This window comes from Apodemus sylvaticus, chromosome 5, assembly GCF_947179515.1.
Source record: "Apodemus sylvaticus chromosome 5, mApoSyl1.1, whole genome shotgun sequence".
NCBI classification, from domain to species: domain Eukaryota; kingdom Metazoa; phylum Chordata; class Mammalia; order Rodentia; family Muridae; genus Apodemus; species Apodemus sylvaticus.
In genome coordinates this window covers 71,972,260-71,998,471 of record NC_067476.1, presented here as the reverse complement: position 1 = coordinate 71,998,471, position 26,212 = coordinate 71,972,260, and the positions used below count along the sequence as shown (strand labels likewise).

The 26,212-nt window shown below is 47.1% G+C and overlaps 1 protein-coding gene across 1 annotated transcript in view; it reads left to right on the top strand.

Annotated features, from left to right (window-relative positions):
* Positions 1-26,212, top strand: part of Ptprj (protein tyrosine phosphatase receptor type J) — a 149,162-nt gene that overhangs the window by 97,902 nt on the left and 25,048 nt on the right. Inside the window, exons 2-10 of the mRNA XM_052182895.1 lie at positions 10,210-10,228; positions 13,957-14,199; positions 15,567-15,788; positions 16,839-17,036; positions 18,719-18,982; positions 20,115-20,372; positions 22,909-23,166; positions 23,876-24,148; positions 25,173-25,463. Coding sequence (XP_052038855.1) covers positions 10,210-10,228; positions 13,957-14,199; positions 15,567-15,788; positions 16,839-17,036; positions 18,719-18,982; positions 20,115-20,372; positions 22,909-23,166; positions 23,876-24,148; positions 25,173-25,463 — 2,026 coding nt within the window. The remainder of the gene's footprint in view (positions 1-10,209; positions 10,229-13,956; positions 14,200-15,566; positions 15,789-16,838; positions 17,037-18,718; positions 18,983-20,114; positions 20,373-22,908; positions 23,167-23,875; positions 24,149-25,172; positions 25,464-26,212) is intronic.

Genomic DNA, 26,212 nt, shown 5'->3' with positions numbered 1-26,212 from the left:
GAGCCCATCTTCTGTGTGGCTGCAAGTCTGTTCTTGTGGTTCTGTCCAGGACAAACATGCTTTTTAGGGCCGGACTAAGCTGAAGATAGCCACTGTTTGTTTTTGAATGACCCATGAGCTAAGAATAGTTTTTACAATTTTAAGGAGTTGAGAGAAAAGCAAGGAAACCTATTTCATAATGTAAATATTATATGAAACTCATGTACTTCTGAATGGATAAAGCTTTATTAGAACACAGTCATGGGTATTAGTGAACTGGTGGCTTCAATCTACACTGACAGACTTGTATATCCTGCAGAACCCACGATATTTAATGCCTGGCCTTTCATAGAAGTTGGCCGAGCGTCTGATTCAGAGCACTCATTAGGCTTAATGAAATATTGAAAGTAATCAGTCACCTCCTGTGTACAGCGTCAGCTCCCCAGTCATCTGCCACTTGAAGATTCAGGGTCTCGTCTTGTTGTTTGATGTCTTAAGTGTCCTCTTTGTGCCATGCATGGCAGCGCCTACATGATGTGACTTGCTAAACTGCCGTCTTCTCAAGAGCTAAGTCTCTTGGAGCAGATGACTGGTTTTCTGTTGAGACCTTGTATTGGGTGATGGTTGTGCTTAGGCAGTTGTTACACGCTCACAGGAGGGTAGGTGGAGTTTCCCATGTTGTCTAAATGTGTGGGTGATGCAGGCTTTCACTGAAGTGGAAGGTCGTAGAGACAGGAAAATCAAGGAGTAACCTTTACCATCATTTGCATTTCTGAGATTATTTTGCCTCATGGTTAAGAAGGGACCCAAGATCCCAGGTTCTCAGCCAAACCTGATTCTAATATTGCTAATTGTTAACTTGAGAATGTGTCCTCTTAATTTCTGTACAGTGCCTGGGTGACACCCTCTTACAGGGCTCGATTAAGTGCTTGATATTTGTCTGGCCTGCTGAGTAACTGTAAGGGGGTTGCGCTGGTTGGTGTTGCTTGTATTCAGATATTCTGTACCTCAAGATCTGTTTGCTCCAAGATGATCCTTATGTATACCAACCAACCTTGGTTGTGTAAATCTTGCTCCCCAATTTAAAACTGTTGATTAAAATAAAGCTGGAGGCAGCCAATTATGGGGGAAATAGGGAGAGGTGGAGCTTGAGTTATTGGGCTGGAGGTCGCAGGTAGTGGGCATGAGGACAAGGGGAGAGGGAGAAGGAAGGGAAGAAGGTGAAGAAGATGGACTGAGCAAGAGGTCTCTGAGTCATACTGGAGAAGCGGCATGCGTCTGAGTCACCTCTCCCCAGGGCACCAGACTGCTGGAGGAGAAATGACCCAGAGAATTTCAGACAGCAAGTATTTGGGAAGGACAGTGTAGGTTAGAGATTTAGATTAGGGGTAAATTCCCGAGTAATTGTGCAGAGTATAATAAATAAATATCATTGCTCAGGCTGTATTTATTTGAAGCTAGATGGGAATAAGTTTAATTGAAATGTTCTACAAATAATGAGTCTCTCTCTCTCTCTCTCTCTCTCTCTCTCTCTCTCTCTCTCTCTCTCTCTCTCTCTCTCTCTCTCTCTCTCTCTCTCTCTCTCGACTATGTAGCTCAAACCAAACTGCTGTGAAGGCCCAGCACACCCAAGCCACAGATTAGATGAGAAGACTCAGGAAGCTGTGTCACTGGCTGTGGGTCTCTGCTGACTAAAGTGGCAGTGGCCATTGTCAAATGTGGGACAGATGCCAAAGTCCCATTGATTTCTTACCCTTCCTCAGTTGTGAAGTTCCGGGGAATCCACGGGGAGGGTGTGGTGTGTGGGAACATCTGGGGTCCTTGCTCATGCACACAGTGACTGACGTGACAGGAGTTGAGCTTTTTGACCCCAACACCCATGCCACCCACCGTGGCTTCTGTGACAGGATCAGCCCTGGAGGCTGTGGGGTAGAGTGGACTGTGAGAGACGTTGAGGACAGTCAGAAGCAGACTTAGTTGGAACTGCGCCCTGGATTTTCTTCGCTCATCCGGGAGAAGGGGGAGGGACCTTAGGGACTGGGGAAGCTCTAGACTGCGCACAGGCAATCTCTAAGCACCCTGGGCCCTAGTGTGTGGTATATCTTGGCTTCTTTTATCCAGACTTTGAGCAGATGGGCAGTGCAAGAGGGAGCTGGTTGGCTCAGGGAGTGGAGTATTCCAATTTGAGGGTCTGAGCAGAGTCATCAACTGAAGACCCACAGGCCAACATTTTGTTCCTTTGCTAGTGGTTTGTGAGTAGAGCTGCTCCCACAGGTAGAGAACCGGTTAGGGAATAAGGAGGTGACAGGGGTAGAGAGAATGGTGCCATTTATAGTCTGTGTGGACATTGTTGACAAGTGACATTGGCTAGAAAGGTCTTCCTTAGAGAAGAACTTAGAAAGCAAACAGTTCATTGGTGATCATAACCTTTGTATTTGGGTTGCAGAGCTCAGGGCTGTCAAAGGCCACACACTAGGATGTCTTCAGAAGCATAAATAAATGATGTAGACTTGAAAAGTCATACCATCTCTCCGCCCGTCATACGCTCATATTTGATACAGGAAACCAGCTGTGTGGGCACCTTGTTGCTTGGCAACTGTGCTGCCTGCCCTCGGCATTGGGGTGATAGTACTGCCAGTGCTGTTTGTGCTTCGCATTTACCCCACAGAGAGGGTCACCTAGATCCAATTAATGGCTTGGATATGGCCAGATAAGAAAGTATTTTTTTTTTTTTAAGACATCAAACATCAAAAAAAAAAAAAAAGCCAATTCTTCCTGTTCTTAAGATTTTAAGAAACTTAACTGTAGGAAGCTGGGCACACTGGCATGTGCTTATGACCCCGGCACTTCAGAGCTAGGGGAGGGGCATGACAAGTTCGGGGTCATCCTGGGCTACAAACTGTGCATGACTTGTCTTAAAAACAAATGAACAAAACATTACCAGTCAAATGAAAGATACTGCTAGATTCAACAGTGAAGCCTCAGTTCAGCGCCCCCAGATTTATCATGTGACCAGGAGAAAGGGCTGAGCTCCTCAGCCTCTGGGCAGATGTAAAGCCCAACCCTTCTGGGATGTCTGGGGAATCTCGATGCTGGTTTTTTGTTCTTTTGTTTTTCTTCCTGGTGAAGTTGCTAAAGTGTGTGGGACCTACTAAGTCCATTTAAATGTTCCATTAATGCTTGAGTTTTGTTTAAAGAAATTCCTTAGCCCACCCTCTCTGAATTTGAGAGGATCACAATGAAAACATTTGCTTAAGTATCTGTTGCACTAAATCTTAAAATTACAGCCATCCTGTCTTGGAAGACAAGCAGAACGCTCCCCCCCCCCCCCCTTGGCTGTCCTGGGGCTTGGCATCCTCCTGCATCTGCCTCCTGGGCATGGGCGTGTGTACCATGAATACAGTGTGGACCATCAGGAGAGTCGCCTGGTCACACTCAGATTACTTTAAAAATCAAAAGGTCACTTGAAGTTTAGTTGCTGTCATCTGGTATGCACAGACACGTACATGATCATACTGATAGGAAATGCGGAATTGCATTCTTATACGTTATTCATAAGGCTCTTTGGTGGGGGAGGGTTGGCAGTAACAGCTCTGGTAAAAATACCGACAGAAGCTCCTGGACCAAGATTTTCCAGTCTCTCTCAGCTCTGCATCTCAGAGTTCACAGGGCCTCCTTCAGATAGGGCCTCTGACCATGCATTCCTCTGCTCCTTGTGGAAGAGGTCACTGTGCCTCCAGCAGCCTCCAGTGCACCATTGAGGGGCTGGGCTTCTCAGGAAGGGTGGTGCCGGTCCTGTCCACTGAAGCTTCATCCTGAATCTTTGGGCTGTAGCGCTATGGGTGATGCTGACTCTTAAGAATGGCAGGATCAAATTACTGAGTCCTTTATTTGCATTTGAGGCAGGGTGTATCCGTGCCTGTTCTCATCTTGCCCTAATCTGCTCTCCTGCTCAGACCCTGCCTTTAGGCTCTGTGGTGGAATTTAATGCCAGGTACTGAGACCAGTTCACCAGGTGATCTGACTCTGGGGCCTTTCAGCCGAGCGTTTGGTGGGCGGCCCTGCCAGTGTGCTGATCTCAGAAGGCAAGGATTTGCCTTTCTGTGGCCTTTATCTCAGGGAGTGGTTGGATACTATTCGTAGAGATGATCTAGAGTGATGAAGAAAGGTATAGCCTTTCACCATCTGACTCAGTTTGCTCCAGACCCTATAAACTACTCTTTGATTTTAACCATTGCTTGAAGCCCTTCACAGTTTAGTTAATTGCGTCAGTGAGTAAATATAACTGTTGTCATCTGGTGTGTGGGCTAGGCTTTAGAAGGATAAAGAGTCTATTGTTACCCATTGTGTACTTCAGTCCCTTCACTCCCGCTTGAGCACCGACATGGCAGAATAGAAAACCTGCAGCCTCCTCACTTGTTAAAATCCAGGCTGCTCCGTGATTTCAGTCTCTTCAGTCAGTCCCAATGAGCTGACACGTGTCCCTCAGGCCACGCCAGCCTGGCAGGGTCAGACATTTGCAACCTTGGCTTTCCTGGTATCTGGTGAGACCTGCCTGTAGATCAGGCTTCATAGTAGTTCCTGGAGTTAAGGCTCTGGGGTCAGGCAGAAGGGGTGCAAACCTTCAACTGTAAGCTGGACAATGTCTGGACAGGAACACAACTTTCCAGATGTGCTGTCAACATCTGTAAGATGAGGATAACCATAGCGTCTGCTCCCTGTGCTCTCAGAAGGTTTAAAGGGGGATGATAAATGTACCACACAGAGCACTGATAGGCTAGGAGGAGAGTCAATTAATGTTACCGCAAGTGCAGTCCTGGGGGTCTCTTTGTGGGGCTGTCTGCCATAGTTTTACATGTTCTATCAATCTCCTGACCTTTTCCTTAACCATTTACATTTTCTAGAGTCCTTAGGCAAGGTCTACTTGCTCATCTAGACACCCCTACCCTGCTCACTTGCTCTGCCATTTTCTTTGAATCTTTTCCAGGCTTATGAGCTCCTAGAGGGTCTGGACCACCTTAAGTGCCCCCTCTACCTTTGGTAAGCTGCACCAATCAAGGGTGGAGGCAGGAGTTGAGTGGCATGGACTGAAAGCTTTGAGATCATCAGGTGAATTGAAGGGGTAACTTTGGGGGTTGGCGAGGAAGAAGGGTGTTAGGACAGGAACCAAGGGACCTTGCTGTGTTTGAATATTGAGAGAACACATATAGGGTCTGTATTGTAGACGACCTTTCATTATTTTATAATTGATGACCTGCATGGCTTAGGGACACATCTAAGCCCTGGAGCACAAAGGTCAAGGAAGTGGAACCTGCTCTTTATTATTCTTTTTTCTTACTTCTTATTTTATTTTTAAAGACACAGATCTCACTTTGTAGCTCAGGCTGTCCTAGAACTCACTCAGTAGACCAGGCTGGCCTTGAACTCACAGAGCTCTACCTCCCTTAGCCTCCCAAGCACTGAGATTACAGGTGTGTGCTTGAACCTGAGCTTCTTGACCCAACTGGCTCTCTGAAGATGAGCCTGGTCTATCCTCTCTGTGCCCCAACTGACCCCTGCCCACCTATGTGCACCCCAACAGGAGGCTTACCTCTGTGTTCTATGCCAGGGGTGCCCCTGATTTCTGCCTTCCTGTTTGGACAGTGGGAGATGGGAGATAGTCACTTCGGCTCGACTGCTCTTTTTAGTTGTGGACCTCCAGGATCCTCGCACCTTCCTGTTGCTTTCCCACAGCACCATCCCTTCCGCACTTGTTCTGGCTGAGTGTGACACCTGTATCTGCTGGGCTCCTGACTGACACTGCACACTTTAAGAAGAGTCCTTTTGCAGATCTGTTTATTTCCACACTGAGGAAGGTCCTAACACACAGGGTAGGAAAGAGAGATGTCATCAGGTGAACGGATGAGGAAACAGGACCTGGCTTTATTCACTTTCCTCGTTCACAGAAGGCCCTGCTTTAGCGTTGTTCTGCTTTGTGTTCCAAAGAGAGGGTTTTGTATTGAGTCATAGCCATAATCTGACAGAACAGAAACAACAGCGGCGGATAACCACCTGTTCTGGCTCTTGGTAGTTTTAAGTGTATGGATGGTGTGTCTTGGGAGGTTTTGAAATGTCACAAGCCTCGCAGGCCTAGGGTGCAGCTGCCTCTGCTCTATAGACCTCAGATTATAAGGACCGAACACAGCACGGAAGTGGGGAGATCAGAACCACGGGTGATCCAGGAAGAAGGGTGTGTGTGTGTTAGGGTGCGTTTAGGGGTTCCAAATCTTATAGCCTGGGGGAGACTGGGATAATAGGGAACTCATACCAGAGAGAGGGGGAAGAGGAGGAGCCAAAGGGTCTATTTTGGTGTGTGATGTTGTCATGTGGATTTGGGGAGACTTTGAAAGGTTTAGGTCCATGTTCCCAGTGAGGTCTCTGTGGCCTGGTTGTAGAGTGGGAAGAATTCAAAGTTCCTTCACTTCCTCTCCTTCTTTTTCTTTTCCTCCACAAAGCTTCCTTTTCCTCTTCCTTGAGAATGGTGGGGAGGGGCTGAGCAAACACTGAGAACCCACTTAATAGCAAGAGGAACCATTTGGAAGTGCGTTTCCATGGCATTTAGTGCACCTGCCCAACCTGCTGCAACTGTGCCTCTGTCAGCTCTCCTTACTGAGAGTCCCATAAAGAAACCCACAAATAGAGTTCATTTCTTCCCTCTCCAGCCCCCCTGGCCTGTATTTCACTTCTGGGGAGTCTCTGTTCTGGATGTGTTATATAAATGAACCATGTTGGGTCACATGTCTGACTGTAATGCTATTTTTTTGAGATTTATCCGTGTATCAGGAGTCAGTGCCTTGTTCCTCCTTTTGATCTATTGATTTTTCTGTTGTTTAGATGTGACGTAGCCAGTGGGTACCTTTTCCCTTCTGGCTGTAGGACTCTGCAGCACCTTCAACAGCTCCCGTGCCAAGGCTGTGACATCTGCTTCCCCTTGAACCCTAAGTCCCAGGTCAAACTCCCTAGTCCTCTGTATAACAGCTCTAGCAGGCTGAAAAGGAAGGGCTGGGGGGCTCAGAGAATGGTCAGACTTTGAAGCTTGGCCTGCCTCCACCTCGAGCTTGCCTCTCTCTGCACACCTCATCATCTATTTCAGTTTCTGCCAGTGGGGAGTGGAAAGCAGGGGTACTGTCTCCAGTCCCCGGCATCTCTCTCCTCTGGGACACAGCTAGTGTCTGATCCTGGGCTGTGTAACCCGAGCAGCACAGGCCTTATCTATGGATGGAGATTCTTATTTTTGTTGCCACCAAAGCTGTCTGGGCATGGGCTCACTGAGGACTCCAGGAAGGAGCCTGAGGAATGCTTACTGCTTTCCCTGTGCAGTGGAGACTGAGGTAGGGGTGTCAGAGGGAGGGAAGGCTCAGCTCCTCCTCCAGGGCAGCAGGAGCTGTGGTCCTCACCGTGTCCAGCTGTCAACATGGAAATTGTCCCCAGACTCCCTTTCTCTCAGGTAACATTGGTGTGCTGGTTTTGACCTGGGAACTTGTACCCTGTCATCTCCCATTAGGCTTCCCACATCCTCCTGTTTGGAAGGAGGGACTTTGTGTGGATGATATTTTTAAAAGAATGTGTGAAGTACCCACCTGGCCAGGTGTCTCGCAGGTGCTGCTTACAGGCATCTTTTTGTCTGGTTTGTGAAAGAGGCCGGGGTCCTGACTGCAGTCTGTTCACCCGAGCTGATCCCAGAAGAGGAGTCATTGGCCTTTCAGGGTTCCTGCTGTTAAGTGAGAGCCAAGGTACCCCACTTGGTTGTGGGAACTAGCGGAACTTGTTAGAGTTAACAGGTAGTGCAAAAGCAGGTAGTTGTGTGGTCAGCGGTGTTTCTCTACCCTGGCAAGGAATCTGGAAGTACTGGTTGACTTAGCAGGTGTCATGGGCAGACCCCATGAAATCCACCATAGCAGCATGGTACTTTCCCCCCTGTGTACTACCTACCCCTAGCAGACTCTTGATACCCTTTTGCTAGGCTGAGTCTTAGTTCCTGTGGCGTCCAAGGAAAGGGCTGACATTGTTTGGAAGTTGGCAACGACAAGAGGGCAAAGGTGGAGAGGGAGGTTGGCAAAGAGGTGATAGATAGATAGCCACATGCTTTTGAAGTGGCCATCGCTTCACCATGAGCTCTAGAGAGACCCAGCCTGCCTTGTTTGTGGCACAGGGGCCTCTGGGAGTGTTCAAAGGAGAATTCTGGCCCAGTCTGCCTCAGAGCACAGGGAAACCTTACCCTGTTTTTAAAAATTATTATTAGAGATGGGAAAGGAACATGCTGATATAATATCTTTTATAATTAACTTTTAAGTCTTCACTAATCCCTAGTAATTTTCTCCACTTAGGAGGTGGCAGAACTGGTGGTTATTTCCAGGGACTCTACAGACTGAGTATCATGGTTCAAATCCAGGCCCTGCCATTCACCTCTTTATCAATGAGTTGTTTGGAAGCCCGAGATTGTGTCTGAGAGCATTTTGAACAGAGCCTGGTAGTCAGTGCTCTGAATGAATTGACTTCAACACGCAGAGCGCAGGGACTCCTAGCTGTGATTCCTTTCAACAGATGATCCTTGCCTTTTACCAGTACAAGTGACGTAAGGGGACACATGATGAAGATCTCGAAGCACTGTACTCTGCTTTTGCATGCAGCACCTGTCTCCGAGGGCATGGCCGCTGCTGTCCTCTTTCTTGGGGGTAGCAAGGGAGGCTGTCTGCTGGAGCACTGGCGCTTCAGAGGCGTGCTTGGCCCTGCTGGGTGCCTCCTACTGGAATATTTGTGATAGTGCGCTCTGACTGGAGTTACTTTTAGACTCGTCTGTTTTCCTCATTTTTGGCACACAGTAGGAGGGCAGGATGCAGGATGGTTTCGGGTGTGGTCCTTAGATGTATGGATTCTGGGGCAATAGTGTATTGATACCAAGGAGGGTACCAATGGGCAGGTGCCAGAAGCCATCCTAAAGAGTGGTGGTTTTGTAGTTGAACTTGGTTGTTAAGTACTGGGCAAAATAGGCTTCTTCCTTGTGCTGGCCACGGACTCTTCTGTTTTCCTTCCTCCCTTGGATCCATCCTAAACTATTGTTGACATATTGCCTGGCTTGAGGGGCAGCAGCCACTGGCACCCCTCGGGTGAACTGAGAAAGATTAATTTTGAGAGAGGAGATGGTAGAAAGTTTTGGGAGACCTCGGGGACTCCATTCCTCCTCCTCAGCTAATTGGTTATTTTCTGTGGCACCTTTTGAGTGCCTGCTGTATGCACTGTGCTTCTGCTCATGTGGAGGAGACAGTGGCGAAGGAATGAGGGGGGTTTAATTTTCCTGGGTGGTTATGGAAGAGACGTCTGAAGGGGTGGTGTTTGGGCAGACCCCAGGAAATAAGTTTTGGGGCAGTGTGATTTTGCAAGAGGGAATATATGTGGAAAGGTTCTAAGGGGAAATCAGCTTCAAGAATATGAGTGTCACCAAGACTAGAGGAGCCTGCTGGGTAGTTAAGGGTGGACTTTTATTCTGACTGTGGTGGGGAGTTGCAGGGCAGTTTTCCTTCTTTTGATTGTTTTCTTTTTCTCTATCACCATACTTTGAAAATTCCAATTACCAAAAGCATGTGTTTAAGAATTAATGGGACATGTGACCTCAAACTACATTAGGCTTTGGGGAAATAACGCATGGTATGGATGATAGTGAATACCACTGAAGGGACTCCCTGTCCCCCAAAAGGAAGACTAACATTGCCAACTAAATTTGTAAGGCCTCAAATTTTGCTCCTTCCCAAAGCTATATACCAGCTAATTAAAAACCGACTGCCCTCTACCGAGAGACTGAAGAAGGCGAATGTGTATAGTGAGAGATTGCAAACCCATTGACTGCACTTCAGCCATAGCTTCAACAGTAGGCTGGCCCTGGACATGGCTAAGGGCAAGAGCTTGTGGCCTGCATTTGCTTTTGCATCCTTCACCTCACAAGGACAGGAGAGTGCACTGGCTTGCAGAGCTGTGGAAAACACTGGCTTTATGTAGTCAGCAGCCCAGCAAAACCTAGCTAATCTTTTGTAGTTGACTTGCGCTTTCCCTGTAGTTAAAGCCCCAGGACTCCCTATCCCTGGCCACCAGCTTTCAATACCCACCCCCAGTATTAAGCCCTCAACTGCTCGGTTTCTGATTTGCATTTTCACGGTTAAATGAATCTGCTGACTTCCCTTTTCTGTTCCATTGCAGGTTCTGTGCACAGGTGCGGGTGAGTACCTTGCTCCTTTCCATTCTTGTGTTGTTTGCTACTGCCCCCTAGTGGAAACATCTACATTAATGGCAAACGTGCAAGAAAATCATAGGAAAAAAAAAAAATCAAGAATTCACTTATGGGGCTGGAGAGATGGCTCGGTGCTTAAGAGTACTAGCTGCTCTTCCAGAGGACCTGAGTTCGATTCCCAGTGGTGGCTTACAACTGCCCGTAACTCAAGTTCCAGAGGGTCTGGCATTATTGCACAGACATGCAGGCAGAACATCAGTGCATATAGAAACAAAAGCCAAAAACCAAAACCCACTTACTTTCTGATTTTTCCCCTTAGAAATAGAATGAAGATAGAAGTTGTAAGTGAAAGGAACATTCAGTTAGTTGTTTAAACACAACTATACAAATTCTTTGTTTTCCCAACTGAATGACAGTGCTGTATTCCCAGCTCCTTGGGAGCCTACCTCAGGAGAGTCTTTTGAGCTAGGGAGCTTGGGGGCAGCCTGGGGGACAGAGTTAAACCACCAGTTCATAAAATCATTGGATTTCCTGTGATTTTCTTTTGCCAGCCTACACCTATGTGTGAGATAAATCTATTGAAACTGTAATACTGTATATTTCTATTTTATATGGTATTTATTAATTTGCAAGCACTTTCTTGTGTTTCTGTTTTACTTACATACTTACAGTATGGTGTTGTGGGATTATAGACATTCTTCAAAGGCAGAGATAGCCTCCTATATCTTTTGATTTTGAGTGTCAGCCTGGGAATGAGTCTATAGCTCGTGGTTGGGTACTCACAATGCATATGAGGTTCTGGCATCCTTAGAACAGTAAATCATACAAATTTCCTTTCCTCTTGGCTCTCCAGTGTGGTGTGGAGGCCTGAGTTCCAGTTGTAGCTGGGTGCTTTCTCTGGTTTGCAGGAAGTCACGATAAATGCCGGTGTCTGCCTAACATTATGATAACGATGGTTTATATAGCTAAATACATCCAGCTGAAAGCCCCGTTCTGCGATCAAGGTCTTACTGTTTCTGTAGAAGGATAATAGTAGTTAGTACTTTAAAAAAAATGGGTAGCATTTGTTTGTTCCTAAAATTCAGGAACCTTTTTTTCCTTTTCCAGCCAAGCCAAGCCAAACCAAACCAACCAACCAAAAAACCAAAACAACCTAGGAATCATTGAGATAAAATGATTGGCTTGGTCTCACAGTGTTTTCCAAAGAGGGCAGAACTTACTGAACCCTTCTAATAAGGCAAATCTTTGTTAATAGCAGTAATTATGCAGAACTTTCACAAGCAGCGGGGAGCCCTCACAGGCCCTGTCTCCCGTGAGTCAGCCTGGTGGATGAGCTGGAGCTCTGCAGCGGTTCACTTCTCTTCTGCAGTCCAGTTCAGAGGGTGGGGTGTCATTGAATGCTCAGTGACAGGGAACAAAACTCCAGAGCTATTCCAGAAGGCTTTCCCTGGGAACTAAGGACTCCGGAGCCACCAGAAGGGCCAGTCTGCCCAGTGTCCCTCATGAGCACGCTACAGATTTTCTTTCCCCACAGTTCAGGGACTTCTCTCAGCTCCTGAGCGCTGTGTTATCATGGGGCTGCCCCCCTCCCCCCACCTATGCACTAATCTGCTCTTCTTCCCAGAATGGCAGTTTTATGAGGAGAGACCCCCACTCTCATGACCTAATTTGGACTTAACCCCTCGACACAATGTCTTGCCAGTACCACACGTTTGGAGGTACTGGTGTTTAGTACTTTAACGTATGGATTTGGGGGATGACACCATTTAGCCTATGGCATACAGGGAGTGGGATTTAGGTACAGACGCCAGAATCGGTTTCTGGATCCAGGCTGTAGAGTCACCCCCTGTGACAGGCAGCAGGGTGAGGACTTGAGAAGGTGTTTCCCATTACATTCAGAAGGGTATTGTGTCCTGAGTTGTGGACCCCACCTTCAGCTACCCACAGTGCTGATGTAAGGAAGGACTGAGTTCCTGTTATAGTCTGTACCAGAGAGATCTGTGAGACACAGCCAAGGATTTTCCCCAGGAGCTGCAAATGCACATTCTTCTCCACTGGAGATGGAGCACTGTCTGGGAGAGACCTATTTTAGGCTGCACAATATATCCCACGAGTTTAAGAATTCAGGGAGCCACTGTAAGTATCTCTCAGAGTCAAGTAAAACATAGAAATCAGTTATTACGAACCCTGGAAACTACACACATTTGGAAACTAGCCACATGTTCTTACATAACCAATAATGCAAGAAAAAGGAAAAGGAATTAAAACATTTGAGAACATACCGGAAAGACCATATTTCAAAACATATAGAATGTGGCAAAAAGCTATTCTGAGAGGGAGGTTTATGTTAATAAATGACTCTGTTAGTTCCTCCTTGAAAGATCAGAAACCCAATACAACAGCACACTGAAGACTTTTCAGTGGGTCAGTTGAGATTCACCCCAGGGATTTAAGGGTGGTTCAGCATGTGCGCACGAATGTATGTGACATGTTGCATTGATAGAACCGTGGACAAAATCCTCAGTATTATTTCAGTAAATGAAGAGAAAACATTTAGCAAAAATGTACCTCCACATGACTGTTGAAATAGAGCAGTCTGTTTCCCCATGTTGCTCAGATTCTCTGTAAATAAAAAACAAAACAAAACAAAACAAAACACCCCAAGTCAGCTCTCAGCATAGCTTTTTGCTATTGAGAGCAGTGCCCTGGCCATCGCCCTGCAGGTGAGAAGAGAGAGCGTCACACACACACTTAGCACCCGGTCCTGCCCTGGGACATTGCTGACTGCCCTCTGGGGTGCTGCCCATCTCTGCTGCCTCCTCTGATGTAGCTGCCACCACTTTCTCCTCAAGACCATTGCTGTTGGTTGTAAATGGAGGCACCCAGTGATATGTGAGCCTGTTGATAAATAGAAGAAACTCATGTCTGAAGAGGCGCACATGGTTATCCCCAAAGTGTTCAGTTCCCCCACCCTTCTTTCTCCCCTTCCGATGAACGTATGGATCTGCGCCTCCCTCAGGCCAGGTGAGACGCACCATCCAGTCAAGCTGAGAAGACTGTCAGCAGCGGTTTCTCCAGTGCTTTGAGAATAAGGGCTTACCTTGCATGTTACCGCTCCTGGGCATTGCTCCCCAATCCTGAACGTACCCTGGTTCCACTCTCTTGCTGGTACAGCTGTGAACAACCACACGGCTTCCATTGGTTTGGAGCCTTGCATACTTGGCCTGGCACAGGGATATTCAGGGAGTTGAGACAATTTTGAATGAAATTTTATGACCAGGGGTGAGTAGGATTGAGGTGTCTTAATATTATTGATCTTACCTATATTGTCATGATGGCTTAATGATAACCCTTCACAGGTGATATGGTACGTTAGAGTTATTTAAGGGGCTCAAACCAAGTCACTTACTCAGCAGGTAGAATAGATTTTCACAGGCAGTTTTTCAAGACTTACTTTGCATTTTAGATCTCTTTGTATCAGTTTATGTCAAGGTTTAAACTCACGGCCAACATGGCTACCTTCTTTTTGTTTAGTTTTCAGTTTCAAGAACACATGCACAGGTGCATATATGTTTGGATATATTTTGTTTCAGGGAAGTCAAAGAGGCAAATTAAGAGAAATATAATTGAGTCCTGACAAGGTGGCCTTTATTCTTACATTTATTACTTTGTTACATATAATTAATATCTTTCTTTCTCTTCTTTCACTTATATAGCACCGAATCCTGTATTTGACATTGAAGCTGTCGTCAGCCCAACCAATGTGGTATTAACGTGGAAGCACAATGACTCAGCCACTTCAGAATGTAGAATACAGAATAAGATGGAAAACAAGCTGAATTTAACTGTTAAAAACCAGACATCATGTAGCATCACAGGCTTAAGCCCAGCTACTTCCTATACATTCTTCATCACCTTGGAAACAACCAATGAGACCTTGGAGAAAAATATCACAACAGGTAAGGGACGGGGGTAAACAGGGCTGGTGGCTACAGCAGCAGAGGCCTGGAAGGTGAGGAGGGAGGTTTGGAGCCCTCGGGTCAGGACTCTGTGGAAAAGATCTTATCAGACACTGGGTATGAAAGACATTATCTTGTCCCCCATAAAGCACGAGGGCTGAAGGGGAAAACTGGGGCATGGGAAATTTACGTTTCTTCTGAGATCCCATAGACCTGGACGTCAAGTTACAGGACTAGAACCTGGAGAGCCTGAGTCTAGCCACTAGAGACTGTGATACCCATATAGTCGCCAAAATCCATCAAACTGTGTAGTTTATCAGAGTTAAATTCTTTAGAGAGAAAGACAGAGAGCCAGGGATATAGCTCAGCAGTATAGTATTTGACTAGTATGTGTGAGACCCTACTTCAACTTTCAGTGTTGTCAGCAACACTACACACATACACACTCACACATGCGCACATGCACACGCACACACACACACACACACACACACCCCTGGGGCTGGAGAGGTGGTTCAGTATATAAAGTGCTTGCTGTGTGAGACCCAGACTTTGGATCTTCAGCCCCAACCTAGTAAGTACTGGGTGGGTATGGAGACCTCCCTGTAATCCCAGGCTAACTCCAAAACCAACCCACCCACAGTGACCTGATTTAGAATCTTTGTGTCTGCAATATCTGAGGTGAGAAGTCAAATCAGTGAGCGGTCATGCCAGAGCCGGAGGCTGCCTTAGAGTCATGTATCTAGCGTCTTTGCAGTCAGCCCTCTGCAGGCTGCAGGCAGGGCTCGGCTCTGCAGCATCAGCATCTGGTCTCCTCACTGCACACACCAGCAGGTTATGCTCCTGAGCTGGTCCTCCTGCCTCCCCTGGTCTCCCTGTCCTTCTAGCACAAAGTACAGGGAGAGATGCTGGGTGCTGCGGGACCTGCTTCTAAGTCTAGCTCTCATGGAGCAGTGGTGGGACGATTGTTAGATGTCTGAGCCCAGCCTGGGCCACATAGTGAAACTAACTAAACTAGCAATCAAAATGCTGCAGAACCGGAAGGCAGTGTATGTGCTTTTAGCTGAAATGTTTTAATTATATTACCGTCAGCCAAATAAGGTGATGGAAGAGCCTTGGCACGTCTTTTAAAACCTTTTTTAAAGAAGAATTTCAAATTCCTGTGGGGATTAATATTGAACAATAATGTAGAATGCGAGCAGTTTGGTTTTAAGGGTCCTTCCTTCTCGTGTTTTCAGATGGTGTTTGTCCTCTGCCTCTGTGGCGTCATGGGGGATGTTGAGACTCTGATATGCATGGCGGTGGTCTAAGGAAAGATGGCTGCAGATGCCTTGCCCTCTAATACCCACTGTGTGTTTTTGAAACAGAGCCCTTGCCAGTGTCTGATCTCCGTGTCGCCTTCCTGGGTGTGACACAGGCGCTTCTCACCTGGAGTAATGCAAATGGCACTGCCTCCTACCGGATGCTGATTGAAGAGTCGGCCTCATCGGTCAATGTTTCAGGTCTGAAGCCAGGGACCCATAATATCTCGGTTTTCCCAGAGTCGAACAAGACACAGAATGACTTTCCGGTTGCAGAAGATGTCTTGGGTGAGTTACGAAATTATAATTGGGTTTTGATTTTTATCATTTACTGGTTTTAAAAAGTACTATGCACGTATTTGTGTAGGGTTTTAGAATTGTTGAAGGCGTTCCTGCCACAGTGTTGTCTGGTCTCATACCTTAATGAGGAAGAGTGCTCCTATTTTACAAGTGAACACAGGCCTCAGTGTGGTAGGTGGGCTTCAGACTTTTGGATTTGGAGTTCAGGAAGGTAGATAGGCCTTTTCACTTTTCATTTCAGGTGAGCAGTAACAGGTGTTAACCAGTGGGTGGCCGAATCAGTCACCCCCTCCCCTCTCCCTCTGAGGAAAGGGGTCCTTAGCAGAAGAGCCTAGCGTATGTCTTCTGTGCTTTCTGTAGAGGAGGAGTCATTTGGAGACTTTGTAGCATTTGCAGTGGACTCCTCTGGTAACTATGAAATGAGGAAGAGGAGAGGCTAAATCCCCATTTTACACCAAGGAAACAAAGATACAAATTGGGTATTAGAATCAGAAAGCAGATGTTGAGTGCTAAGATTGAAAGATAATTTATGGCCCATGACAGGCAGTGAGGCCTTCAAGAGATATGCCGTTTCCACGCTTTCATCTGCTTTTCAGGAAGCCTCCCTCCACCCCCTCAGAGGAGAAGTGGTCACGACTCTTCCTATCCCATCCCCTGCCCTTTCTGCCACTGTTTGGAGTGTAGACCTGGGAAAACACTGGGATGGACTTATGTTAGCAAAGGTAGAGTTATGAGGCCTCCTGCAGGAGACCATGGTGGAATGGCAGAAACTAATCTTCCAAAGAAAGGAGAATGGTCCAGCACATCAGAGTTCAAAGAAAACTGCAAAGTATCTGTGGTGTTTATGGAGCAATAGCACACAGTGAAGCATCTGGCTCTTGTCAGGGAACCGGATCCTTCTCAGGAGGCGGCAGAGAACAGATGTTTATGGGTGGCCAACTGAGGGGCCCCATTGTGGATGTGTCATCCTATGGGATGGGTGGTGAAAGGTGGGGATGCGTTCTGTGGCTAATGTCTTTGCCTCTGTCTTTGAAGCAGATGCCAATGGTACCACGAGAAGCCCAGGGGCCAACCTGTCCCAACCACACGAGACTCCTCTTGCCCCTGCCCAGGATCCCTCCCTCACAGAGGTGTTGCTCACTGAGCTAAAGCCTTACACTCACTACAATGTCACCATTTATCCTCAAGCAGCAGATGGCACTGAAGGGCAGCCTGGGAAACAAGAGTTTGAAACAAGTAGGTTGGATTTTGTGAAATGGATTCAGCCTGAGTTTTATAAACCTCTGTGGCCACAGTCTATCTTTTGTAAAGCTCTGTAAAGCACTGAGCGGAGGCGTAGATGCTGGTGCTGCTTCCCATCCATCCTGGCTATCCGCAGACTAGCCGGCATGTCTCTGGTGTTGGCCTGCCCTTGAGGTTCACACTGAACTCTGTAGAGACCTTTGCTGGCATTCACTTGACTGTCTAAGCTGTGATTCACCGGTACCCTCACTCTGTGAGTTCAGTATTTGGAAGCCTTTGGGATGAGTGCTGCTGATGGAAGAAGATGCACGGTTCCTGCTTTTAGATGGGGGATTGGGATAAACATGTGCAGACTCTTGGTTTGGGTCATACACATCCTGGGTTCTACTGAACTGGCCCAGGATTTGGTAATGTAGAAGCCGTGTGTTCATCATATGGTGTTTGAGTGTACCTATGTGTTACTTAGTATTGGCTGATGTGACAAATTGCCACAGACTGGATAGCTTGTACAACAAACATTTACAGACAAATGGCTTTTACATTTCTAGGAGTTAGGAGTGTGAATCCAGGTGCTAGAGATGGTTGGTATCTGGTTGTGGGTCCCCTTCCTTACACCGCAGTACAGATGGGTTGCTTCCGGGCCTCCTAATAATAACACTGATCGCACTCAAGATATTCTATTCACCTCGTGATCATTCACCTTCCTAAAGCCCGTTGAATACCATCAGCCCAGCAGTTAGGATTTATATATCATTGAGATGTGTGTGTGTGTGTGTCTCATATATCTTATATTCCATCCCTGCAGCACAGATATTCACACACACACACACACATACACACACACACACATACTCCCCATCTGGTATTTTTCAAGTGACTGATTAGGTGGGCCAGGGTTAAGGCAACTATTAGAGTACATTTCAAACCCAAATAAGTAGCTGGTGGAAAGCCACCCCCAGAGCTGAAGTAAGGGAGGAGATGGTTCTCCTGGAGCCCAGTGAAAGCAGAAGACATGGGATGTCAGCCTGATCAGTCCTGTTAGGCAGCCCTCAGCATTCTTTCCATGACGCCGGCCGCTCATGGGTGCAGAGTGCTTACAGGCTGTGTGGAAGGCCCCCAGTGATGTCACATACAGAGTACAGCCTCCTGGGACACAGGACAGGCAGAAGGAAGACAGGATGGGCTGGCAGAATGGGCATCTGAAGGACAGCTAGTGTTCTCACATGCTTTTCTGTAAGATTAGGGTGAGTAGCCGTGTCTCATAAGAAAGTGGCTTAGTGGCTTTCCTGAGGTCACCTGGCTGGTAAAGCCCACTGTGCTCTCTGTTCAGGTGTGGACCTTTCCATGATGCATGTGTTTGCCCTTGGGTGGATCTGTACTTGAGGGCTTTTCTGCCTTACCTCCAAGCCCCCAGGGCAGCACATGTGAAAGTCCATGCTATTTCCTGATCTGGAATCCAAGGTCTACTCACAGACTGTACACCAAGCATCTGTGGGGTGCAGTGGTCAGGCTGTCTTCACTGATGTCTGACTTTGGTGAGATCCACACACATTTCTGGTCACGGGGAGCTGATGATGAGGGTGTCTGACTGATGGCAGGCCCTGTTGACACTCTCCAGTCCTCCCATTCTGACTTGACCACTCTGATTATTTTTCACTCCTCTTGTGTCTTCAAAGAGTCCCTCGAGGTTTCTGACATCCGAGCTGTGAACATCAGCTTCTTGAGCATGACCCTGACCTGGAAAAGCAACTACGACGGGTCCCGAACTTCACTTGTCTACAGAATACATGTGGCTGGGGAGACCAGCTCCATCAACCAAACTGTCAATGAGACTGAGGCCATCATCCTTGGACTCAGCTCGAGCACCTTGTACAACATCACAGTTCATCCTTTCCTGGGTCAGATGGAGGGCAGACCCGGCTTCCTCCAAGTGTACACTTGTAAGTTTGCTCCTTGCCATGTGGCCTGCTTTACTTTTCTGATGTTGTGGTATACTTTGTGATCAAAGGAAATTTGTAGAAGAAACAGTTTATGCCAGCTCGCACCCCCTGGTGGCAAGGCAAGCAGTCTTACCACTTAGGGTAGTCAGGGTAGGAGCTGAAGCAGAAGCCGGGAGGGGCATGGCTTATGGGTTAGCTCTCTGGCTCCTGCTCAGTTAGTTTTCTTAAACAGCCCAGGCCTACCTGTCCAGAGACAGGAAGCCTACAGTGTGGTCTGGGCATGCCCATTTCAATCATCGCTCAAGACTTTTTCTCACAGCCATGACCATAGATAGGCCAGTTCAACCTGGTGGTCACAGAGCTGAGGTGTCCTTTCCCCTTTAGGTTGTTAGGAAGGTAACAATAAAAGCTCACCAGCTCACAGGGGCTCACCTTTCTTGTGGTCTGCTATGTGCCAAGAATAGATGCAAGGCACGGAGCTCTATTCTGTCCTGAAGGAATGCCTAGCACTGCATATGGCTCCCCAGGGGCTCACTTGCCCCTCAGGGTGTGAGACGTTACGAGAGCCATCATTGGTTGACCGTAATCACACGCTCAGTGGCTTGTGAGGTGCTGCTTTCACACTGTCATTGAGTGCTAGGATATCCTTGTGATGTGGTTGGTGTGGAAACCGTGTGTGAGGCACATGATATGGGTAGGCTTCTCAGCAGGTAAGGGATGGAGATGAGGTTAGACCTTTAGGACGCTGAGTAATATGTTCAAGATAAAGCAGCCAGCTATGGCCAGCATTCTACCCCAGAGCCTGGGAATCCTTACCCCCATCACTGCCTGTGGGTAACTGGCACGGTGGCTGTACTTTTGTGGCCACGTGATCTTTCTTAACCAGAAGCACCAGCTTTTGAAGGGGCTTATACTGCAGTTGATGCTCTAGAAAATGTTTGTCAGTGATTATGAGGGTTGGTCATCCTGTCCTCTGGAGACAGACTTTGCAATACTTTTGTTTTTCAGAGGAGCTTTCACAGTGCATCTCAGGCTGGTCTCCAACTCGGGAGTGTTGTTGTGGGCAGTGCCCCTGCTGCACCCTGCTTGGAGATGAGATTCTTCACCTCACCGCATTCCCTGTCTTCCACAGCTCCTGGTCCGGTGTCTGACTTCCGAGTGGCAAATGTCAGCATGAGGGAAATTGGTTTGGCTTGGAGGAGCAATGACTCGGAGTCATTTGAGATTTTCATCACGCAGGACGGAGGTGGGATGCATCGAAACGCTTCGACGGGAAACCAGAGCTATGTCGTGGAAGATTTAAAACCTGGAACCAGTTACCATTTTGAAATAGTTCCACGAGGACCAGATGGGACTAAAGGGCCACCCAGGACAATTGATGGGAGAACTGGTAAGCATCTGGACACTGAAGTTTCTTACAGGAAGCCAGTCTAATTAATAGATGTCTTATTTTTTAATATTATTTTTCTTTTTTATGAAAAAGAATCTTAAAAATATTCATGCCTGTGGTGCATGTCAATAATACAAAAAGAAAGTCGAGCCAAAAAATCTCACATGTAAAGTCATTAATTATTGTAATGCTATAGGTGCAGAGGCCAAAGGATAGCTTTAGAGATTGTTTTTTTTTTTCTTCTACCCTGGGCTGTGGGAATTGAACCTATGTCTTCAGGCTTGTGGGGAAAGTGCTTTTACGTACTGAGCCACCATGGCAGATCCCCACCCACTTTCCAGATAGGGTCTCATGTCTCTCTCTTAACTTACTATGTGACTGAGGTTGGCCTGGAACTCTGTCTCTCAGATGCTGAAATTAGAGTCACGTGCTGCCATAGCCAGCCCTCGGATACTGTTTTAAGACATAGATGGACACACACACACACACACACACACACACACACACACACACACCTTTACAAACCTTGCTGTCTTTGTTCATGTGTAGTTTTGTCACCTGCTTTCTCCTCGCCTGTTTATTATGAATATTTTACCCTGTCAGCATGAGTCATTTTATTTTTCTTATTCACTTTTGAAACAAGGCTTCACTGTATGGCCCTGGCTGGCCTTTGTAGACCCAGTTGGCTTTGCACAGAAATCAGCCTGCTTTTCCTTCCCAAAGTGTTAGATCAAAGGCGTGTGCTAATGTGTCTGGCAATGTTTATTTTATGGGATAATTTAAAATCAGCCTTGTATTTGCGTATAGTTTCCCAAGAGTGGTTTCCTTGGAATGGGTAGCTAGAAGGGTTGGAGAAATGTAAGGTTACTGGCCATTAACAAATAGCTGTTGTCAGTCCTCAGTAGTCAAACAGTGTTAAAGGCAGTCTTGACAAAGGGAAACAAATACCTTCTGATCTGGTTTTCCATCTTGGTGCTCTGTCAGAAAGATTGAAAGCAGGGTCTCAAATAGCTCTTTGTATACCAGTGTTCATTCACAGCAGCCCAAAGGTAGGAACCAGTCAGTATACATTGTCACACAGTGACAAAATATGGCTTTATCTACAGATTACACAATAGAGTTTTATCTGCCATATGTCTATGTTGTAACATAAATGTATCTTGTAAATCTATGAGGTGAAATCAGCCACACAGTATTTTGCAAAGTGGAATAAGTCACACATACAGAAAGAACATTTATTTATTTTATTATTATTTTTAACAACAAGGTCTCACTATGTAGCCCTGGCTGGCCTGGAAGGCATTATATAGAACAGCTTGTCTCAGATTCACAGAGATCCTCCTGCCTCTGCCTCCCACATGCTGGGGTTAGAGGTGTGTGTCACCACACTCCCAAAGACAAGTACTTGTGCTTCCATATATACAAGGTGCCTAGAACAGGCAGTGCCACAGAGACAGAGGAACGTGTGGGGAGGGAGCAGGAAGGTAGTGTTAAATGGGTACAGAGTTTATGTTGAGAAATGATGAAAACATTTTGAATGTGATAATGGTAATGTTTATACAATACTGTGGGTATATTTAGTACTGGCGAAATGCACATTGACAGATGGTTAACGATAAATAATATGTTGTGTGTATTTACCATGCTAAAGGGGAAGGGAGCCTGTGTACTTCTTAGCAGTTAGTTCTCATCTAATTGAATTCCTTTCCTGCCTGTGTCCACAGCTGCACCTTTTGTTTACATCACTGTCATAATTACACAACTGATTTTTATTCTGAAGGTTTTGTTCTGTGTGTGTAATGACCCTACCCACAGTTATCATGACCTTCCTGCTATTAGAGAAAGGTATTGTGTAACTATTTCTTGGTTTTTACAGCTCTCCCCTTGTTTTCCTTCTTGGTTTTCTCTTCAGTATGCCAGGCGGTTCATAGGGAAGGCATGTTCTTTTGACTGAATGATGAAAAACAATTATTTATTTAGACAGGATCTTGCTGATAAGCTCAAGGTGGCCTTGAACTGGAAATCCTCCTGCCTCAGCTTCATGTTTTTGGGATAATAGGTGTGCAGTAAACACAGTTTCAAACACACTCTTTGTTGAGATATAGTATAGGTATAAAAAGTGGACCATTTCTCAGTGCATAGCTTCATGAATTGCCGTAGGTCCTGTGCATTAGGATCCCAGTTCAGAGTAAGAAATAGAGTGTAGGGCTGGCAGCATGGCTAGCAGTTAAGAGTGCTGAGTGCTCTCGCAGAGGACCTGGGTTTGGTTTCCTTCCTCTTCTATGCTCAAGACCATCAGGGGTTCTTCTCATCTTCATAGGCACCAGGACCCTGTTTGGCCTTTGTGAACTCACTGGAGAATTTTTCCCCTGAGGCAGATTTTATTTACTTCAAAGCCCAGGCTGACCCTGACCTCTAGTACATGGTGTTTGAGCTCATTGGAAAGATGGATAATAAAGAGTCGGTTCTTTTGACAAAGACTTTGAAGTGAAGCTGAAATCATGATTGGATGCTTTTCTTTCTTTTCTCTGACTAGACCGTAGTGCTGTGGTTGGTATCCATGTTGTCAACGTTAGCACCACCGAACTGCAGTTGGAGTGGCAGAACACAGACAGTGCTTCTGGATATATTTACCATCTAGTTCTAGAGTCTAAGAATGGCTCCATCAGGACCAACAGTTCTCAGAAATGGATCACAGTAGGGGACCTTACCCCAGGCACCTTATATAATGTCACAATCTTTCCAGAAGTGGACCAGATCCAGGGTGACTCCAACTCCATTACCCAGTACACACGTGAGTCTGGTGGGGGAATGAGGCAGGCAGAGGGGGTGCTTCCTGCCTCTCCCATGGAGGAAATACAGTAACTGATAGGGAGCTGCATCAGCCTCAGCAAAGGCTCTTCTGTACGTGTAGGCACTATGTGTAGGAGCTATGTGCACACAGCTGCTCTTTGTAAGCAGAAAGTAACATCATATGAGAATGGAGACTGTGTAGAGCCTGCTGTTCACTCTTAAGAAACATAAACTAGAGAGCTGCTGTCCTGTTGGCACTGGAGATCCTCTCGGATGAGGATCCCTTCAGTGACAGTGGTGGAGATGTTTCCACAGCCTTCAGACGGACGACGGCGGAAGTGTTAGCTTATCATAGGCTTGGCCTTCCTTACCCGTCAGATTCCAAAAGGAGGTTGGAAATTATAGTCCACTCTCTTTCTATATGAGATATCATATTGGAATATATATGATAACATTTTAAAAGGAGTGCTCTCTGTTTGAGGTAATATATTAGAATATATATGATAAAATTAAATATTAAAAGAAGCGTGGACATTTTAAATTCTTTTCAGACATAATTTTTTGAATGTCTTTTCGGTAAATCATCTTTTGAAGTGGTACATATTAATTGTATTAATTCCTTCTTGAAAAAAATATCAGTCAGCTTTTGGATATAGTAAATAAAGAGGCTTATAATTCATTCTTGTTCGTTTGTTTAATTTTCAACCAAGGGCCCAGCAGCGTGTCCCACATTGAAGTAAACACCACCACCACCGCGGCGACCATCCGGTGGAAGAACGAGGACGCGGCCTCTGCTTCCTATGTCTACTCCGTTCTTATCTTGAAGACTGGAGATGGCAGCAGTGTGACCAGCGAGGTCACAGGCATCCCTTCCGTGACGGTCACCACGTTACTCCCCGGCGTCTCTTACACCGTGAAGATCCTTACACAGGTTGGGAACGATACAGTGTCTCTGGTCCCTGGCTGGCAGCTGTTCTGTATGGGTGAGTAGTCCTTGTTCTTCGTGGTCCATGCTCTTCCCTTTGTACCACTTGTTTGCAGGAACCTCCCCAGCCTATAGGTCACCGCCCCTGCAGGGCAGCCGTGGCCATGGAGAGCCCCAGCACAGCCTGGCGACTCACTCATGTTGGCATCGTTGCCCTTGCTTCACCGGACATGTGTTTATTGAGCACGTGCTTTGTTAGAGAGGTCCCTGCGTTTCTAGAACTTTTAGCCTGCTGAACAATACAGATAAGAAATGAAAGTACGTGAGTAGATAGGTGGTGATTATGACTAAGAGGACGGAAAGGAAAAAACAGAGCTAGGGGAGGGGAAGATGGTGTTCTCATCTAGTTGTCATGTGAGGATGCCCCATGGGAAGGTGACTGAGTGGAGATCTGAGGGAGTGAAGAGCCAGCCTCGTGACCATCACAGGGCTCTGACCCTGTGTTATGGGCAAGGCCCTGAGGCTGGAGATAATGCTGCTTTGGAGAATTTATAGGAGGCCAGGGTGATGGAGGGGATGTGCAGGAGTTTGACAGTGAGGGGCAGGAGGCATCAGAACTCAGTGCTCTACTGATCTTTCCCACGATGAGGTTAGCAATCTGTGGCTTTCAGTGATGGTTGCTCAGTCAGACCGCATCCTCCTGGTCCACTTGCTTACTTTGTTGTTTCAGTGGTGTTGCTGGGACCTCCACTGTCAATGCAACGTTAAGCAAGAGAAAAACCTTCGTGAGCCTGGCTGGCTGGGGCAGGAGCTGGGAACTGAACTTGAATTCTCTAGAAGAGCAGCCAGTGTTCTCTTCTGAGAATCTTGCTTGGTGACTGACACCCATGTCACATTTAATCCTTAGATAGTCCTGCACTGAGCCCCAGGGCAATAAGATGGCTGACCCAAGGTCACTCGGACTGCTCGCGCTCAATTCATCGAAGCCGAGCATCTTCCTCCGCACCATGCCGTCTCCTCCGTGCCAGGCCCGGTCGTCGGCTTCCCTTGAGCCTCACCTTGCCCTGCTCTTTGCTTTGCAGAGCCTGCACCAGTGGCCTTCTTCCACTGTGAAGTGGTCCCTAAGGAGCCAGCGTTGGTTCTGAAGTGGGCCTGTCCCCCTGGTGTGAACACAGGCTTCGAGCTGGGGGTCAGGAGTGATGCTTGGGACAATATGACACGCCTGGAGAACTGCACTTCAGACGATGACACAGAGTGCAGGACAGAAGTCACCTATTTGAATTTTTCTACCTCGTACAACATCAGCATTGCCACCTTGTCATGTGGAAAGACGGCGCTCCCCACCCAGAGCACCTGCACCACCAGCATCACAGGTGGGCCCCATGGCAGGCAGCTGGCCACCCCGGAGCAGCTGGCCCAGTGGTTGGCAAGGGCAGCCCAAGAGTGCCTTTAGGGTGTTTACTTTCCCTTAAAGTATTTTTTATCAGCAGACTGCTTACCTCATTCTGCAGCAATCCAGCTTAAAACTGCACAGTAAGAGATATGTTTCACATCTCCTCTCCTCTCCTCTCCTCTCCCCTCCCCTCCCCTCCCCTCCCCTCCGCTCCCCTCCCCTCCGCTCCCTTCCCCTTCCCCCTCCCCTCCCCCTTCTTTTTTCCCCTCTCTTCTTCTCTTTTCCCCTCTTCTCTTCCCGTCCCCTTCCCTCCCCCCTTTCCTCCCTTCCCCTTCCCTTCCTTCCCCTTCCCTTCCCCCTTTCCTCCCTTCCCCTTCCCTCCCTTCATTTCCTCCTCCCCCTCATCCTTTCCTCCTTCCCCTCCCCTCCTTTCCTCCCTCCCTCCTCTCCTCCCCTCCCTTCTTTTCCTCCTCCCCTCCTCTCCCCTTCTTTCACCTCCCCCTTTCTCTTTCTTTTCTTTTCCCCTCTTTTCTCTCTTATAGTAGGGAGTTCCCTTATTGCATCTAGAAAGGCATTTTGTAGAAATTTTCAGCTATGTTGGTCTGGACTTTGGTAGGAGCCATCTCTGTTGGACATTTGCCAGCTCTTGACTCCTCTTGTCAGTACAGTCTCATCCCCTCCATCCTCCATCCTTCCCGTTATTGGGAGGAAGACTCTGAAACATGATTT